The sequence below is a fragment of the Mesoplodon mirus genome (assembly GCF_964341445.2).
Source record: "Mesoplodon mirus genome assembly, chromosome: 6".
NCBI classification, from domain to species: Eukaryota; Metazoa; Chordata; class Mammalia; order Artiodactyla; family Ziphiidae; genus Mesoplodon; species Mesoplodon mirus.
This window is the reverse complement of record NC_138982.1, coordinates 59,319,068-59,338,639: the sequence shown is the minus strand read 5'-3', so window position 1 is coordinate 59,338,639 and position 19,572 is coordinate 59,319,068. Positions and strand designations below refer to the sequence as shown.

Here is a 19,572-nt window from a genome sequence, read left to right as displayed (position 1 = left end):
TTTCCGGTTTTTTTGGTAGGGGTTGTGAAGAGGTTCTTGTCGCATGCTGTGGCAGCAGGAGCGGCAGGGCCGACAGCGTGCACCCCGGCTGCTGGCTCTTTCTATGATAATTGTGGTGGCTGAAGTGAGTTGGACCCCCAGGACTTGGGGGGATTTGTGTAACCACGCATCTGTCGGCTTACCAGCTGGTCCTCTCCACTGCCAGGGGCTGAGGGGGATGTTGCATGTGGCTGAACTATTTCTGTGATAGGAATTCTGGGATGGGAGCTGAGAGATGACACATCAGAAGTGTGAGGAGTGTCTGAGGGGCGTGATCCTCAGGAGACAGCCTGAAGGCTTCATTCTAAGGACTTCCCTTGGCAGGGAAACCTGAAGGGGCGAACTTGAGCCAGTGTAAAAAGAGGGAGCAATAGCAGAAAGAAATTACATCTTCTCCCACTCTGCACCCCCCCAACCCACCAGATTTAAGGGAGAAGCATTTCTAGAGGATGATGAATTCTCTTTCCCCACCCTGGGAGAGCCTTGTCTCTTTGCTGCCGGGAAGCTCCCAGAAGGCAGAAGAGCATTGAGGAGGGCGCGCAGAGGCCCACAGTGCCTCTGCTTGCACACCCGCCCGTTACTGCCAGCCTGTGATCTGAGCTCCTTGGACGGCAGCCCACTCCCTGCACACTATCCCGTGGGCAGCAGTGGACACCAAGAGCCTGTGCATAGGACGGAGCAGGGACGGGGGCCATGGCTGAAGTGAGGACCTGGGGCTTCTCCTGTCTCCAGTTTGGAGCCCTGATTTCCTCCTTGTCATTGGTGGGTGGGGTGAGCTTGAGCCAGTGTAAAAAGAGGGAGCAACACAAAACATATGCGTACAAACACCGAGAAGGCACAAGTAAAGGATTACTTCCTGACAGAAGGAAACCCAGTCCCAGAGCCACATTTTAAGGTCAAATATGAAAAGGCCATGAGGAGGGTCACATAAGCGTTTGGTACTTACAGATACATATGCTGTCAGGCAGATGACCAGGGAGGCAGTGATAGCATAAGGGATGGATGTGTTGGGATTCTTGGCTTCCTCTCCAGTGGTGGCGATGATGTCAAAGCCGATGAACGCATAGAAACATGTGGCTGCTCCTTGCAGCACCTATAGGGATGAAGACATTTATCAGACTCAAAGTGTCAGGGCAGCACCAGGGCCTGACGTGGTCCCCAGAATTGCCTGGTGCCCGGCAAACAGTACTGAGTGGTAGAAGGAGTAACATGGTGGAACTTGTGCTAAACGCTTGAGTTCTGATCTCTACTTTCTAGCTGTGTGACACTGGGAAATTCCCCCAAGTGTAAAATGAAGATAAGAAGAATTATATCCAAATAAAAACGAGGTCAGGGCTTCCTTGGTGGCGCAGTGGTTGAGAGTCTGCCTGCTGATGCAGGGGACATGGGTTCGTGCCCCAGTCCGGGAAGATCCCACATGCCGTGGGGCGGCTGGACCCGTGAGCCATGGCCGCTGAGCCTGCGCATCCGGAGCCTATGCTCCGCAACGGGAGAGGCCACGACAGTGAGAGGCCTGCGTACTGCAAACAAACAAACAAATAAAAAGCCAACCCCCCCCCAAAAAAAACAAGGTCATTCAACACATTCAAATAATTTTTGGAAGTAAGTGGGGTTATGAATAAATCAATAAGTTGGCTATCCCTATGTCTTGGGGAACTCATTAACTTCTTTATGCTCTGTTTTCATTCAGTGGTTCTCAATCACAACCAGAGTCTGTATGACTGCCCGTAGTTGTTTGGAAATGTAGGGAGGTACTTGTGACCGACACAGAGACATGGGGTGGGCACTTCTGGCATTTAGTGTAGGGGGCTCAGATGCTTTTGCACAAATTGTCCTGCCCAAATTACCATTAGTGACCCTGGTAGATCATTTCCAGGGCATCTTCCAGATGTGAAATGATATAAAAGATTTTCAGATCTTCAAATCGTGTAGTGTCTTTCATGGGAAGACAGGTAGAGACAATTTGACTTTACTGTTCCTTTTGGGGGCTTGAGTGGCCTTGTTGGGCTACAGGGCAGGGGAAGGATGAGGAGTGAGGCAGTGTGAAGCTGAGGCGGTGGTATCCAGTGACATCTGCTGGATGTCTGACAGGAGCCTATGTGATCCCAAGGGTGGTTGTGACTTGATGAGTCAAGCAGTGAAAATCTTCCATTGAGGAGTGTGTGACTTTCTTCCAAAGAATCTATCGAAGTTTAAATTATGTTTTCCCACCTTAGCATTCTCATTATCAGCTGAAAGTAAGAAACGTGCCTCTTTGAATGCTTGGGGGTGTCCCATTTGGGGAAGATGAAAGAGATTTTTCTGGGGTTTTGTGTATGGGGTGAGGGCATTTGACAACCTGCAAGCTCTAGCCAGGGGGCCAGGAGTGAGGCTCATTGTGGACTGACCATTTTTTCCTTTTCTCCATATTCAGTTTATACATGATGAAATTCTAAACACGTGCCAAGCAGACACCTGTCCCTAAATTTTCACTCTTACCTTTCCTACTGACTTCTCAATAGGTAAAAGACAAAATACTGAGAAGTGGAACCTGCAAGGAACATCACAAAATGGAAGATTGTCTCAAACTTTCAAAAGCAACCTTTGCTCATCTGTAAAATGAGTTGGTCTCTTCTACAGTCTCTCCTGTCAGGACTTTAATGCTTCAGTTCTCTAACTGGAAGTTCTTATTCTGGGGTCCATGCAATTCGCGGGGGAGGGTCTGAGAATTTTTCAGAGAAAAAAATACATCTTTCTGTTCACTACCCTTCAACTGAATGTTATCATTTCTTTCAATTATGAGTGTAGGTGACTAACAGTACCTGTGACTTTGTCACCAATAGCAATCAGCTATTTTCCCATCGTATTAGTTGTTGCAGAGATCTTGAAATACCACTTGTGCTCATTGTGACTGCCAATTTATGTCAGTTATTAGACATAGATATTAATATTTAAAGCACTAATAACAAAGCACGTTGTTATATCACAATTTAAAAATATTTTTATAACTATATTTCAATATACAATTGACCCTTGAACAACATGGGGGTTAGGGGTGCCGACCACAGCACAGCTGAAAATTTGAGTATAACTTATACTGGCCCTCTGTATCTGTGGTTCCCCCATGTACTCGGTTCCTTCATATCTGTGGTTCTGTATCTGCAGATTCAACCAACCACTGACTGGTGTAGTACTGTAGTATTTACTTTTGAAAAAAAATCCACCTAAGTGGAACCGCTTGGTTCAAACTCATGTTGTTCATAGGTTAACTGTAATTGATTTCTTTCGAACTCCTATGTAATTAGGTTATTCATTTATAAACACAATTTATACATAGTATAAACATAACTCAAAAGGGGTCCATCGGCTTCACCAGACTGCCAAGGAGTCCACTGCACACAAAAAAATCTAAGAACTCCTGATCTATTCTAATAGAAAGAACTTCTCAAACAAGCAGTTGTCACCAGAGGGGTACTTTCTGGGAGAGGAGATAACTCCCAATTTCACAGCAGCAAAGTCCTCCATTTGAAGATGTGGAAACTGTCTTTGGCATCCAGACAAGGAGGTCAAACAGATCTCACCTCATCGTATGTGGAGGTTCACAGGTTTGGAAGCGTGCTTTGTTTTCATTTGTCTAAAAGATGTCTCTGGTGTTCAGGGATGAATGATTGCTGGGACTGTAGGCTCGCTAAGCTGCTCCAGTTAAGGAAAGCCTTGCTTTAAGACAGCTTCCAGAAAACAGTCCTGTCTTCTCTTCCTTTAACATCTTTCTGCCCGTACACACACACACACCTCTTGTAAATCATACAGTGACCTTCTCTGACAATCAGTCTAAAGATGCATTGCTCCCAATTAGGATGTCCCACGGCTACGGTGCCATGCCCACTTGGTGTGATCAGTGCTGGATGGAAAGGTCATAGATACTGGAAGAGCTCCCTGCTGAGGATAGGTGGGTAGGAAGGTCCTAAATAAGAACTATAGGGCCAGTCTACCCTGGAGAAAGGTGAGAGGTCTGTAAACCATGCCATATGAAGATTAACTGAGGACCAGGGGATGTCTAACTGAAAAAGAAGACTCAGTGGAAGATACCTCCAGACAGAATTGGAGGGACACCTTCCAATTTTGAAGGCTTCAGAGGGAATCACAGAGCCATGCAAAATGGGTGGCATAGGACTTGGTTAGGAGTGCAGATTCTGTAGACTGTCAGACCTAGGTTGGTTCTGCCATGTACTAGCTTGGTGACCTAGAACAAGTTCCTAACCCCTTGGGGTCTCATTTTCTTTATCACTTAAATGGAAATAAAAATCGTGTTTAGCTCGTTGGATTGTTCCAAGGATTAAATGAGATAATACAGTCAACCACAGTCATAGAATACAATAGGTACTTAATAAATATTCCTCTTATCAGTAGTATTTTTATTACTATTATAAATTTTTCTAGAACAGATGAAACCAAGGGCACAAATTCCTCCTCCTCTTCCTCGTCCTCCTTATTTTTCTTTTAGAACTTGACACATTTTTAAAACTGCTCCCAAGAACCAGGAACTGTGCTTGGTGATGTGGATGCAATTATGTGCAAAAAGCACTCTGAGCTTGACTTCCTGGGGCTTGGAGCCTAGAGGACACTGCACGACCCGAAATGCTACCTTGACTGTGGTAACAAACTGAAAAAGATTAATAAATATCTATATTATTTGTAAAACACGGATGCTACTATTTCCCAGATGAATGAAAGAATGGATAGCAATTACTGATAATGATTAGATACCAGAAAATTAACTATGATCAAGTTGGGAAGAGAGAGAATAAGTTTGCAAAGAGAATGTCTGTTAGCCTGAACTTGCATGTGTAGAACTAGAAAGAAATTATGGTTGAAGAAAGACTAAGCAGATCAAAGGTAGGACATCTGGAGGTTCTACTGTGATAGGCAGGACACGGAATTTAACTCAGATGGTTCAAATGAATGATTTCAGTGAAGGCGCTCTAGGGGTCAAGGCTGGGAAGAAGTGAGGAAGAAATACCCTGGCCTTGTTCTCTTCTCACCTTCTGATCTGATGATATCTCCCATTGGCTAAACCCAAAAGGAAGCAACCAGCAGGGGGTCTTCTGGAGCACAGAACAGAGCATGAGGGGTAGAGAACGGATCTGGGGACTGTGGGCAAATGGAGAAAAATCAGCACATCTGCCAAGATCAAACAGACTCTGGCCTAACAAGATATAGATTAAATAAACAGATTATGTAAGAAATAGGGTCACCTTTTTACCTGAGTTAGTTTGAATGAGTTTTTCTTCCTTGTAAGCAAATAATCTCTGGTAAATACAAAAGAACCACGAAATGAAACTGTGTATGGGTGTGTCTCTACCCAAATACCCACTAAAACTGCTTTCCACTTCACTCTACCCAGATCTCAGATCCGGCCTCTGGTATTTACGATTAGGATACAATTCCATGCATGAAAGAATGTGTGCGGTACCTAGGGGTGAGCATCTGTGAATTAAATTGGTGGGTGAAGTGTGTGTGTGTGTGTGTGTGTGTTTCTGGGTTCATTTGTACTTTATCCTAACTTTCCTTTAATGTTTTATATAAATAAAAAAAACAGTATTGATTTTTATTTGATGACATTAATGGAAATTGTTTTCCAAAGTCCACCTGGTGTAGCTGCTCAGCCAGGCGATCCAGATGGCTCCTTCCCTCTACAGAGGGAAACAGCACGTGCCTCAGTTGCTGGCGGGCCGCTGCTTGATTAGTTGACAAAAGAATGACATTGCTGGCCTGCTACTCAGCGTCTGGGATCCCTAAAAGCTGGCCCTTGTGACTTGCTGATATTTGAGAGGCATTAGGATGAGGCAGCTCTCTGTATTCTGCCTTGGCGTGTCTGCCAGATGTGCCTAGGAGATAATTAGGCACATTTTATAATTCACTCTCAAGGTCACAAGCCAGAACTCCAACATTAACAACATTTCCTACCACCCTCATGCTCCAGATCTATTAGCAGCCTGTCCACAGCGACAGTGGAATGTGCTAATAGGTTCCAACAAGTGGATTCAAATGTGGAGACATGGGAAACAGGTTTTCCTTTGTTTAGAGGCTGTCAGCATTCCCCACAAATACTTGCTCTGAACCATTTTCCTGGGAGCTATTTGTGCTGGTAGAGTGTCTTACTTGGTTAAAGAGAAACCATAAGATAGCATCGAGAACAAATAACATATAGCGAATATGCATCCGACAATGTTCAAGAGCTGAGGAATTGCAGATAGAAGCAGGGGTTCAGCTGAGGGCCAGCAGTTACTTGATATAGGGGAAAAAATGTTTGTTGTTCTTAAGCTCTTCAAGACCAAAGAAGCATTTGACCCAGAACCTGTAAGTGAGTAAACCATTCCTTATGCTATTTTCTTTGGAAGGAAGTGGTTGGAGCAGGGAAAGAGTAGGCTTCTGAGGGGTCCATGGCCAGAGGATGGATTGCTCTTTAACTCTTTCAGAGTCCTTGAAAATTGTGTTTCAAGTCATGTAATGGTATCCTTATAAACCACTCTGTCCACAGTGGTTTCCTCCATCCTGTCTTACCTAAAAGGATTGAAGAAGAAAGTGGACTGGAACTCTGCACTAGTCCCCTTGTCAGGGGTGGGGGTCAGAATTTCCTTACGGAGTGAAGAAGTTCATGAAGCTGCCAAGTAGGCAACTCGATTTTGTTGACAATTGTCAGATGACAGAGTAGGGAGTGTTTATTCACTTGGTGGATGACATGCTCATGAGAAGGTGTCAGATCTCAAAAAATAGCATCCATATTCAAATTGGCCTTGCTGGACTGGAAAAGCAACCTGAAACCAAAGTCGAGAAAGAACAGGTCTAGGCAGTCAGCTGTGGAGGAAATGTACAATGCAGAAATCCAAGGCCAGGCAGATAGCAGAGAGGACGAGTCAGCATCATCTTCACACTGGGCTGTCCTTTGTGCTCAGATGATGTTTTTAGGCACAGCCACTAGGACATATATTTGAATTTCTTGCAGGGAATATGGATTTGCAGTGAAAAATCCAAAATCCAAGCCAAGCTTTTTTGGTGACCAATGACAAGCCTACTCCAGGTAGCACGTTTGGGTTGGAGTGAGGTCAGTGGCCAAAGGTGCCAAAAAAGACAGTTGGTTCGATGCATGCAAACTTGGGCATAATGGAGTAAATAAGGGCTTTGGCTCATCTAGGACTGGGATTGAATTTCAACTCTATTACAGTCTAGATCTGTGATCTTAACTTTTCTAAACTTCAGTTATTTTGATGTAAACGTGGAGATCATTGTACTTATCTTGCAAGGCTGTGGTGAAGATTAAATGAAAAGTGTATATGAAAGAGTATGTCATAAGGAAAAAATTGTTAGGGATGGCATCCTTCCTTTCTTTTTTATGCCTGATTTCCAATTTTCTTTTCTTTCTGTAGAAGCTAGTGAGAACTGGGATTGGGTAAATGGGAAACCCCTAAGCCTAGCTTGATTAGCTCCTTCTGTGATGAGGCAGCTCCTGACTGAGGACGGATGTGGAGCCCCTGAGCAGGGAGAGGAGATCCCCCCAAAGAGAATAAAGACCCCAGAACAAAGCACAAAAGGAAGAGCTAAAAGACTGGTTCATCTTCTTCAGCATGGGCAAAGGGTATTTACACAGAGGATATTGACTATTTCCAGTCTTCACATGGGGCCTAGACTACAGTGTGTGACATTTAGATAAGTTCTTAGGAAGATTTTGAAAATTAAACATGATCTGAGTAATTAAGAAGAGTTTTCAAATTGCTTTGATATGATGTCTCAGTAAAAATGCACATTTGGCCTGGGCCGGCTTAACTATGCCCCCATCTTAATGCTCCTTCTAGCTCCAAGACCCCAAGACTTTGTGAAGGCTTGAAGGAAATGAAAATGTAACATGTCAGATTAATTACATTGTTACTTTTTTTTAAAGAAGGCTCAGAAGGGAGGGGTCATCATACATAAGGCACTCAGTGTAGTGGAAGGCACTTTGGAGCCACACACCTGGGTGGGAATTTCAGTCCTGGCACCGACTAGCTAAGTGACTTTAGGCAAGTTACCCAGCTTCTCTGAGCCTTGAATTCTCTATTTATAAGTTGGGGATAGCAGCACCTGCTTTAAAGTTTTGTTATAAGAGTGAGATAATATTCATAGAGCAGAATGCTGGGCACCCAGCAGGTAGTGGGTAAATTCTAACTCCTTCCTCCTGTCATAATCGCTGTTGCTAACCACACAGTGTGCACATAAAAACATCTAAGATTTTATTCTTGTTTTGCAAACATTTGGTTGTCATTAGTTTTACCACTTGATAGATGAGAAAACCTGAAAGCACAGAAGTTAACTGTTGGCCAAAGTCTCGTAGTAGGTCCATGACCCAGTAATTTCTTACATTGTTAAGAAAATGGTGAGAACATTTTCATGTGCTATGATGAAAATGCAGTTGAGTTCTGGGAAAACATTCTTTCTTTTTCATTATTACAATTTGTTGTTTTCTTATTTGATAGGAAGGGAACGATTTGTATCATAAGAAAATATAGACTTGGGAATCCAGAATGGGGTTAACAGTGTTTCTTTGTCTCTTCTTCTGGTTTTAACCAGTTTTAGGATTTATTCACTTCAAGGGGGAGGGATGAACTCTGCAAATTCTTACTGATAAGCAGAAGACTAGAAACCTTGGCTTAAATTGCTTCCTTGCTTGTTTCTCTGCATTGAACAGCGTGGCATGGTTTAGAATACACAGAAATTATTTTGAGTGTTCTCCAAGAGCTATTTCTGGTCCCTGGACCTCTTGGAGGAAAACCAGTGTAAGCAAAAACTACAAAAGCAAAACTGGTGGAATCCTGGACTTGCTTCTGTCACTGATTCTGGGTGGGTGTGCCTCTCCCAGCGTCAGTTTATTTACCTGTTAAGTGAGAGGATGGGATCAGGTGACCTCTGTGATCCCTTCTAACTCAAAATTCTCTGATTTATATTCAACTATTTAAAAAAAAAAAAGAAGAACGAGCTGGTGAATTTTACCAATAAATCCATAAAGTAAGCATTTTTAGTCGTGCTAGAGAAAGAATCCAGGTGCGACTTAGAACTAGTACTTCTCAGTATAAAGAATTTGCCACTCGGACCTTCCCATCTTTCTTCAGCATAAACCACACCATCAGATCACAGGGATGAGATCTGAAAATGTCCTTTTGGTCCAGCGCACTCTCTTGCCAACCCCCAGACCACACCAGGTGGGCTTCTCTGCTCTCAGACCCCAGCAGGACTCTCCACCTTGGGCCAAATGTTGGGATTAGATTTGAAAACTGTTCTTTTCTTTTTCCATACCCAGGCAACACTCATGCTTTCCTCACCCGCCCACTCTCCCGGCCTCCTTTACTGCCTTGTGTACTTACGGACTGTCTGAATAGACTGTAGAGAGATTCTGTAGGACTGAGCTGTTCTTGTACAGGCTATGGAGTCAGACAGTCCTGGCTTTGGGTCCTGACTTGGACACTTACACTGTGTGCTTAATAGCAAGCCATTTGACCTCTCTGAGTATGAGTTTTTTTCATCTGTAAGACCAGAATGTAAATATCCTCCTTGCAAGGTTATTAGGAAGGTTAAATGAGATATTATATGCGGAGCACTTAGCGTAATATTAGGTATATTGCAAGTGACCCGAACTTCAAGTCTATTATTGTTTTCCACATAAAATAGGATCTCAAATGTTTGTGAAACAAATAAATAAAAAAGAACCACTTCTTCAGAACATTCCAATTAAATTCAGATAAAAGAGATGAAAAGAGTGCCATGAAGGTTATGAGACAAACAGCATTTTCTTGAAAATATGTCTCAGACTGTCACAGGGTGGAAAGCAGAGCGTGCAACAGGTACACTGGGATTTAGGAATGAACTCACCCCTGACCAGCCGTAGGGCAAGAACTGGCCCTCAGCCCAGTATTTCCCATTGATGAAGAAGAAGCCTGAAATCATGATGAATACCCACACTGCCAGGTTCAGCACATTGAGTACGTTGTTGAAGCCCACAGAATTCTTCACCCCCAGTGCGACAATGATGGTGACGATGACTGCAATCACCAAAGCCAGAAGATCCGGGTATGATTGTTTTCCTTTCCCTAGAGTGGAAAGACATGAGCTAATATTGTCCAGGGAGAAAAACTCCCAGGCCTACCCCGGTGCATCTGCACTCAGCTCAGAGAAAGGTGGTCAGTTTGTTACGGAGGGAGAAGGAACTGTGTGTGTGTGTGTGTGTGTGCGTGTGTTCGCCTCCACTGTGGTCCACAGGTGTCTATTTGCAAATGGGAAGGTTTTGGTGTATAGGTGAGGCGGCCTAATATCCTGGACCAAAAATTGGAACACATGATATGACAATTACAGCAGTGTCTATGGAACCATCACATGGAACATCCAAAATCAGGACTGTCCCAGGACATTCAGATGTATATATGGATCTGACATGCATGTTTATTTGAACTATTTTATCTTCATTGTTGTTTAGTTTATAGTCCATAAATTTCTCTTTGTTAGCAAATTTAGAAATACGTGTCTTTGAAAATTATTGGAAGAAGGGTGTTCTTTCCATTTGCGTGAATGTGGTTGCGGAGAAGATGGCCGGGGAACATGCCCCGCTTTTTTGGTCTTGTCTGTTGGCCAGTGGACTCCTGCCCTCTATAGAATGGAGACGGCACTGCCTCAGCAGTCACGCTCCTGGATTTCAGCTGAGCTCTTGCCTGTAACCAGCTGTGTGGCCTTGGGCAAGTGCCTCCTTTCTCCGGACCTCATCTGTAAAGTGAAAGGGCGGGCTACCTGGTTTTGGAGGACACTTTCAGACCTAAAATTCTATGCAATCATTATACTGAGAAAATGTGGTCTTCATATTTTTTATCTTCTCATGGTATCTAGGTGCTCAGCATTTTGGTCAGTTCTTCTGAGATAAGGGCACCAAAGTCAAATGACTTGCATGCAGCCACTGAATTAGTCCCTGGAAGTTCTGGGGCAAGACCCCAAAGCTTCCTCAACTACTGTTTAGCTTCCCTTGAATGTAAAGGGATAGTCAGACATCAGGATGGAAAGTGGGTGGTAAGTGAGGCTCAGAGCCTGAAGTGTCAAAGTATTTGTTACATGAGCTTCTGATTATTTAGTATTCACTCATTTCGGTTACTCATCCATTCTGTTTCTTTTAGAAATATATTTTGTTATTTAAAAATTAATGCATGCTTATTTATGAAAAATTTTTAAAATGTTCTAAGGAAACCACTGGAGAAGTTCCTTATAGTTCTTTTTCCTGTATTCGTTTTATTTTTATATAGTTATTAACATGATGCACGTCCAATTTGTATCCTTTGTCATACAGCATCACATCAAAAACATATTCCATGCTATTACAGCAGTCTTCCTGGTCTTCCTTTTAATTGCTAGCTATATAATATGCTGCCCTAGTTTATGTAATCATTGTAGGATATTTAAGCTCTTTCTAATTTTTTGTTATTATAAATAAAGCTGTGATGAACATCTGTTCATATAAAGCTTTTATGGAAACTAGAATAATTTCCTTAGGCTAGATTCAGAGGGGAATTACTTGGCAAAAGAAGATGTATTAAGGCCCTGGATACATTTTGTCAAATTGCATCCTGAAAGAGGAACCCATTTATTTGACTCAGCAAGTTTGCATGTTGGGGTTAGAGTCTGTGGCAGTCTCACCCAGGCCGTTGAGGGTCCCCACGCTGTCCGCCATCCGGCGGCTGACCGTGTGGTTGGCCAGTGAGTCAAACATGCTGCTCAGAGCACTGGCGCCGGCCGCAGTGCCAATCAGGTACTCCAGGATCAGGTTCCAGCCGATGAAAAACGCCACAAACTCCCCGACAGTGACATAGCTGTAGGTGTAGGCTGACCCGGTGGTCTTGGGGACGCGGACTCCAAACTCTGCATAGCAGACACCTGCATGGGACACACACATGGATGATGGATTTCAGGAGATGAGCTAAACTTCTGGTGGTTAACCATCTTGGGTAGAAAATACTGGAAATCTCTGGGATCTTAGAACAAATAGGCAAAGTTTTATATAAATGAATCAATTCAAAGTTCTAATGTGTTCCAGCTTCACTTCTGGAAAACTTTTTAACCTGAGTGAATGCCAGAACTAATTCTAAGGAACTATTAGAAGCTGATCTTTTTCATTAGGAAAACTCCCGGTTATTGTATGTGTCTCTGTCATTGTTCCTTAGGTGTCAGATATCCTGAGTGAACATGGATCTAACTCATTATGACCCCACAATTGATGGCACCAGGGTTAGATTATGCTAGCATTCTTCTCTTTCATTTTTACCTGTTACAAAAGGTGTTCCTCATTTGAGAGTGATACCTCAAGCAACCCTCGAAAATCCTGTACTATACTGGTGGGTGGGTGGGTAATAACAATGCAAATATAAGTAAATGACTAGTTATTAACTAGGAAATTTAGCACATACAAAAGATAATTTAATGAACACTTTTAGAGTGCCTACTATGTGCTTGGGAAGGTGCCAAGTGCTGGGACTAAAAAAAGACAAGTAAGGTAGGGCCCTGCCTTCAAGGGGAGCTATACCAGGAAATCAGCTCACATCATAGGCTGTATAAGCTCAATAATCCAGAGACATACAGGAGCAAGGAGAGCAGAGGTATGACATATGCCTCAGCTGGTTTTGAGGTATACGGAGGAATTAATTGCACTCAGAAGGTGGAACATGAGGCAAAGACATGGTGGGGAGAGACAGTATGAAGCTTTGGGTGGAGTGGGATGTGCCTGGGGGTACTAGGAGGGTCTGAGGCTGGAGAGGCAAGCAGAAGTCATGTGTTTTCCAAAGTGGGTCAGGGCCCCCTTCCACCAGAGTCATCTGTTGAATTGTAGTTTCAGGAGATGGAGACCAGGAATCTGCATTTTAACAAGCTCCCCACTTATATTTGAGAAACACTGGTATATTGCCTCATTTTTTGTTTTATAGAATTAGAGATCAAATTAGAAAGAGACAGGGAATACACCAAACTTCTGGAAGTTGGGAGAATATTCTACATTGTACTAGGAACTCTGGATTTGGGGCCAATGGGTGGGGTACCAAGTGGAAGGACAGACATAAGACAGCTTGGAGGAAATGCACCAGGAATGGGATATAGGAGGAGGTAGAAGGGAACTCAAAGTAAACTTTACTTTCAGTCCCAATTTTGTTAAGAGCCAACCTTGAGGTTCTCTCATCACAGATCAGGGAAAAATTGTTCACTCTTTTGTGACTAAAGAGAACAAGTTTCTTCTCCTTTTGAAGGGAGTAAAATCAATGCAAGGAAGCAAAAAGAGAGATGTCAAAAGCATGGACACAATGAATGATTAAAAGTGATGCACTGTCTCTTTTCCTTCCACTCAGTGGCATCAGTGTCAGGGTGTCCGTGTGGAAGGAGCACTGGACCAGCTGGGCTGCCCTCTTGTCTTGACTCTACCTTGAACCTGTGTACCCCTATACGCTGTTTCCTTCCTTGTAAAGTAAAGGAATTAGGCTGGGCTGCTGTCTTAAGTGTCTTTCTACTCTGACAATCTAAGATTCTATTGTTATATGGAATTTTGCTACAAAATATATTGAACATAATTTTCTTTTACATTAGTTACTGTATTGTCCTGTATTATGGAGATGCTCTCAAGGCTAGCAAAGCTGTTTGTCCCTACCTTGAATGGCCTAGGCTGCTATTTATTTTGAGTTTCTATGTCATCCCCCTTCCCTCCACTTTGTAAAATAGTTTTCATCCACTTCCTGGAGGTCAGACTCTCAGCTGTTTCTTCTTGTTGCTGTCGCAAGGCTTACATGGAGCAGTCTGACCTCCTCCTATTCTAAATTGCTGCTTCCAACACCTGATGTTTAAATTGTTAGGGTGAGTCTAAAATTAAGAGGAAGTGGTGTCAGAAGGAAGGCCTGAGGAACTCTATAAGGAAAGTATAGAGTGTGTAAGTGCTGAGTGTGAGACCTGGTGATATTTTCTTGGATGCTTGGCAGACTTGTGTAACTTATGTGTTCTTTTCTCCTGAAGGGGGTTGAGTTTGCACATAGAGTAGGTTTCTTTCTAAGTGCAGTATAAGGAAGGGTTTAGGAGGTAACTAACTTATTCTCTGTAGTGCAGGATCCACATCTTTACCCAATAATTCTTTTTTTTAATGTTTATTTATTTATTTATTTTCTTATTAGTCATCATTTTATACACAGCAGTGTATACATGTCAATCCCAATCTCCCATTCAGCACACCGCCACCCCACCACCCCGCCGCTTTCCCCCCTTGGCGTCCATACGTTTGTTCTCTACATCTGTGTCTCTATTTCTGCTTTGTAAACTGGTTCATCTGTACCATTTTCTAGGTTCCACATATATGCGTTAATATACAATACTTGTTTTTCTCTTTCTGACTTACTTCACTCTGTATGACAGTCTCTAGATCCATCCACATCTCTACAAATGACCCAATTTCATTCCTTTTTATGGCTGAGTAATATTCCATTGTATATATGTACCACATCTTCTTTATCCATTTGTCTGTCGATGGGCATTTAGGTTGCTTCCATGACCTGGCTATTGTAAATAGTGCTGCAATGAACATTGGGGTGCATGTGTCTTTTTGAATTATGGTTTTCTCTGGGTATATGCCCAGTAGTGGGATTGCTGGGTCACATGGTAATTCTATTTTTAGTTCTTTAAGGAACCTCCATACTGTTCTCCATAGTGGCTGTATCAATTTACATTCCCACCAACAGTGCAAGAGGATTCCCTTTTCTCCACACCCTCGCCAGCGTTTGTTATTTGTAGATTTTCCAATGATGCCCATTCTAACTGGAGTGAGGTGATACCTCATTGTAGTTTTGATTTGCATTTCTCTAATAATTAGTGATGTTGAGCAGCTCTTCATGTGCCTCTTGTCCATCTGTATGTCTTCTTTGGAGAAATGTCTGTTTAGGTCTTCTGCCCATTTTTGGATTGGGTTGTTTGCTTTTTTAATATTGAGCTGCATGAGCTGTTTATATATTTTGGAGATTAATCCTTTGTCCATTGATTCGTTTGCAAATATTTTCTCCCTTTCTGAGGTCTGTCTTTTCATCTTGTTTGTAGTTTCCTTTGCTTTGCAAAAGCTTTTAAGTTTCATTAGGTCCCATTTGTTTATTTTTGATTTTATTCCCATTACTCTAGGAGGTGGATCAAAAAATATCTTGCTGTGATTTACATCAAAGAGTATTCTTCTTATGTCTTCCTCTAAGAGTTTTATAGTGCCCAGTCTTACATTTAGGTCTCTAATCCATTTTGAGTTTATTTTTGTGTATGGTGTTAGGGAGTGTTCTAATTTCATTCTTTTACATGTAGCCCTCCAGTTTTCCCAGCACAACTTATTGAAGAGACTGTCTTTTCTCCATTGTATATCCTTGCCTTCTTTGTCATAGATTAGTTGACTATAGGTGCATGGGTTTATCTCTGGGCTTTCTATCCTGTTCCATTGATCTATGTGTCTGTTTTTGTGCCAGTACCATATTGTCTTGATCACTGTAGCTTTGTAGTATAGTCTGAAGTCAGGGAGTCTGATTCCTCCTGCTCTGTTTTTTTCCCTCAAGACTGCTTTGGCTATTCGAGGTCTTTTTTGTCTCCATACAAATTTTAAGATTTTTTGTTCTAGTTCCATAAAAAATGCCATTGATAATTTGATAGGGATTGCATTGAATCTGTAGATTGCTTTGGGTGGTATAGTCATTTCACAATATTGATTCTTCCAATCCAAGAACATGGTATATCTCTCCATCTGTTGGTATCATCTTTAATTTCTTTCACCAGTGTCTTATAGTTTTCTGCATACAGGTCTTTTGTCTCCCTAGGTAGGTTTATTCCTAGGTATTTTATTCTTTTTGTTTCAGTGGTAAATGGAAGTGTTTCCTTGATTTCTCCTTCTGAGTTTTCATTGTTAGTATATAGGAATGCAAGTGATTTCAGTGCATTAATTTTGTATCCTGAAACTTTACCATATTCATTGATTAGCTCTAGTAGTTTTTTGGTGGCATCTTTAGGATTCTCTATGTATAGTATCATGTCATCTGCAAACAGTGACAGTTTTACTTCTTCTTTTCCAATTTGTATTCCTTTTATTTCTTTTTCTTCTCTGATTGCTGTGGCTAGGACTTCAAAAACTATGTTGAGGGCCTCCCTGGTGGCGCAGTGGTTGAGAGTCCGCCTGCCGATGCAGGGGATACGGGTTCGTGCCCCGGTCTGGGAGGATCCCATATGCCGCGGAGCGGCTGGGCCCGTGAGCCATGGCCGCTGGGCCTGCGCATCCGGAGCCTGTGCTCCGCAATGGGGGAGGCCACAACAGTGAGAGGCCCGCATACCGCAAAAAAAAAAAAAAAAAAAACTATGTTGAATAATAGTGGTGAGAGTGAACATCCTTGTTCCTGATCTTAGAGGAAATGCTTTCAGTTTTTCACCATTGAGAATGACGTTTGCTGTGGGTTTGTTGTATATGGCCTTTATTATGTTGAAGTAGGTTCCCTCTATGCCCACTTTCTGGAGAGTTTTTATCATAAATCGGTGTTGAATTTTGTCAAAAGCTTTTTCTGCATCTATTGAGATGATCATATGGTTTTTATTCTTCAATTTGTTAATATGGTGTATCACATTGATTGATTTGCATATGGTGAAGAATCCTTTCATCTCTGGGATAAATCCCACTTGATCATAGTGTATGATCCTTTTAATGTGTTGTTGGATTCTGTTTGCTAGTATTTTGTTCAGGATTTTTGCATCTATATTCATCAGTGATATTGGTCTGTAATTTTCTTTTTTTGTAGTATCTTTGTCTGGTTTTGGTATCAGGGTGATGGTGGCCTCATAGAATGAGTTTGGGAGTGTTCCTTTCTCTGCAATTTTTTGGAAGAGTTTGAGAAGGATGGGTGTTAGCTCTTCTCTAAATGTTTGATAGAATTCACCTGTGAAGCCATCTGGTCCTGGACTTTTGTTGGTTGGAAGATTTTCAATCACAGTTTCAATTTCATTACTTATGATTGGTCTGTTCATATTTTCTATTTCTTCCTGGTTCAGTCTTGGAGGGTTATACCTTTCTAAGAATTTGTCCATTTCTTCCAGGTTGTCCATTTTATTGGCATACAGTTGCTGGTAGTAGTCTCTTAGGATGCTTTGTATTTCTGTGGTGTCCTTTGTCACTTCTCCTTTTTCATTTCTAATTTTATTGATCTGAGTCCTCTCCCTCTTTTTCTTTTCTTTTTTTTTTTTTTTGCTGTACGCGGGCCTCTCACTGCTGTGGCCTCTCCCGTTGCGGAGCACAGGCTCCGGACACACAGGCTCCGCGGCCATGGCTCGCGGGCCCAGCCGCTCCGCGGCATGTGGGATCTTCCGGGATCGGGGCACGAACCCGTGTCCCCTGCATCGGCAGGCGGACTCTCAACCACTGCGCCACCAGGGAAGCCCTCCCTCTTTTTCTTGATGAGTCTGGCTAATGGTTTATCAATTTTGTTTATCTTCTCAAAAAACCAGCTTTTAGTTTTATTGATCTTTGCTATTTTCTTTGTTTCTATTTCATTTATTTCTGCTGTGAGCTTTATGATTTCTTTCCTTCTGCTAACTTTGGGTTTTGTTTGTTCTTCTTTCTCTAGTTCCTTTAGTTGTAAGGTTAGATTGTTTATTTGAGATATTTCTTGTTTCTTTTTTTTTTTTTGTATGGGGGCCTCTCATTGTTGTGGCCTCTCCCATTGTGGAGCACAGGCTCTGGATGCGCAGACTCAGTGGCCACGGCTCACGGGCCTAGCCACTCCGTGACATGTGGCATGTGGGATCTTCCTGGACCGGGGCATGAACCCGTGTCCCCTGCATCAGCAGGCAGACTCTCAACCACTGCGCCACCAGGGAAGCCCTTTTCTTGTTTCTTGAGGTAGGCTTGTATAGCTATAAACTTCCCTCTTAGAACTGCTTTTGCTGCATATCATAGGTTTTGGATCATAGTGTTTTCATTATCCTTTGTCTCTAGGTATTTTTTAATTTCTTCTTTGATTTCTTCAGTGATCTCTTGGTTATTTAGTAACGTGTTGTTTAGCCTCCATGTGTTTGTGTTTTTTACATTTTTTTTTCCTGTAATTGATTTCTAACGTCATAGTGTTGTGGTCAGAAAAGATGATTGATATGATTTCAATTTTCTTAAATTTACTGAGGCTTGATTTGTGACCCAAGATGTGATCTATCCTGGAGAATGTTCCGTGCGCACTTGAGAGGAAAGTGTAATCTGCTGTTTTTGGATGGAATGTCCTATAAATAGCAATTAAATCTATCTTGTGTATTGTGTCATTTAAAGCTTGTGTTTCCTTATTAATTTTCTCTCTGGATGATCTCCATTGGTGTAAGTGAGGTGTTAACGTCCCCACTATTATTGTGCTACTGTCAATTTCCTCTTTTGCAGCTGTTAGCAGTTGCCTTATGTATTTAGGTGCTCCTGTGTTGGGTGCATATATATTTATAATTGTTATATCTTCTTCTTGGATTGATCACTTGATCATTACGTAGTGTCCTTCCTTGTCTCTTGTAACATTCTTTATTTTAAAGTCTATTTTATCTGATATGAATATTGCTAGTCCAGCTTTCTTTTGATTTCCATTTGCATGGAATATCTTTTTCCATCCCTTCACTTTCAGTCTGTGTGTGTCCCTAGGTCTGAAATGGGTTTCTTGTAGACAGCATATATATGGGTCTTGCTTTTGTATCCATTCAGCAAGCCTGTGTCTTTTGGTTGGAGCATTTAATCTCTTCACGTTTAAGGTAATTATCGATATGAATGTTTTTTATTATCGATATGATAATTTTTTAATGTTTTTTAATTATCAATATGAATTACCATTTTCTTAATTTTGGGTTTTTTTTTTTTTGTAGGTCCTTTTCTTCTCTTGTGTATCCCACTTAGAGAAGTTCCTTTAGCATTTGTTTTAGAGCTGGTTTGGTGGTGCTGAATTCTCTTAGCTTTTGTTTGTCTGTAAAGCTTTTGATTTCTCTATCAAATCTGAATGAGATCCTTGCCGGGTAGAGTAATCTTGGTTGTAGGTTCTTCCGTTTCATCACTTTAAGCATATCATGCCACTCCCTTCTGGCTTGTAGAGCTTCTGCTGAGAAATCAGCTGTTAACCTTATGGGAGTTCCCTTGTATGTTATTTGTCATTCTTCCCTTGCTGCTTTCAATAATTTTTCTTTGTCTTTAATTTTTGCCAATTTGATTACTATGTGTCTCGGTGTGTTTCTCTTTGTGTTTTTCCTGTATGGGACTCTCTGTGCTTCCTGAACTTGGGTGGCTATTTCCTTTCCCATGTTAGGGAAGTTTTCGACTATAATGTTTTCAAATATTTTCTTGGGTCCTTTCTCTCTCTCTTCTCCTTCTGAGACCCCTATAATGTGAATGTTGTTGCATTTAATGTTGTCCCAGAGGTCTCTTAGGCTGTCTTCATTTCTTCTCATTCTCTTTTCTTTATTCTGTTCTGCAGCAGTGAATTCCACCATTCTGTCTTCCAG

General features: G+C 42.0%; 1 protein-coding gene across 1 annotated transcript in view; it reads right to left on the bottom strand.

Annotated features, from left to right (window-relative positions):
* Positions 1-19,572, bottom strand: part of SLC7A14 (solute carrier family 7 member 14) — a gene marked incomplete at both ends in the record, with an annotated part of 70,163 nt that overhangs the window by 28,527 nt on the left and 22,064 nt on the right. Inside the window, 3 exons of the mRNA XM_082625735.1 lie at positions 986-1,132; positions 9,919-10,136; positions 11,722-11,958. Of these exons, the coding sequence (XP_082481861.1) occupies positions 986-1,132; positions 9,919-10,136; positions 11,722-11,958 (602 nt within the window). The remainder of the gene's footprint in view (positions 1-985; positions 1,133-9,918; positions 10,137-11,721; positions 11,959-19,572) is intronic.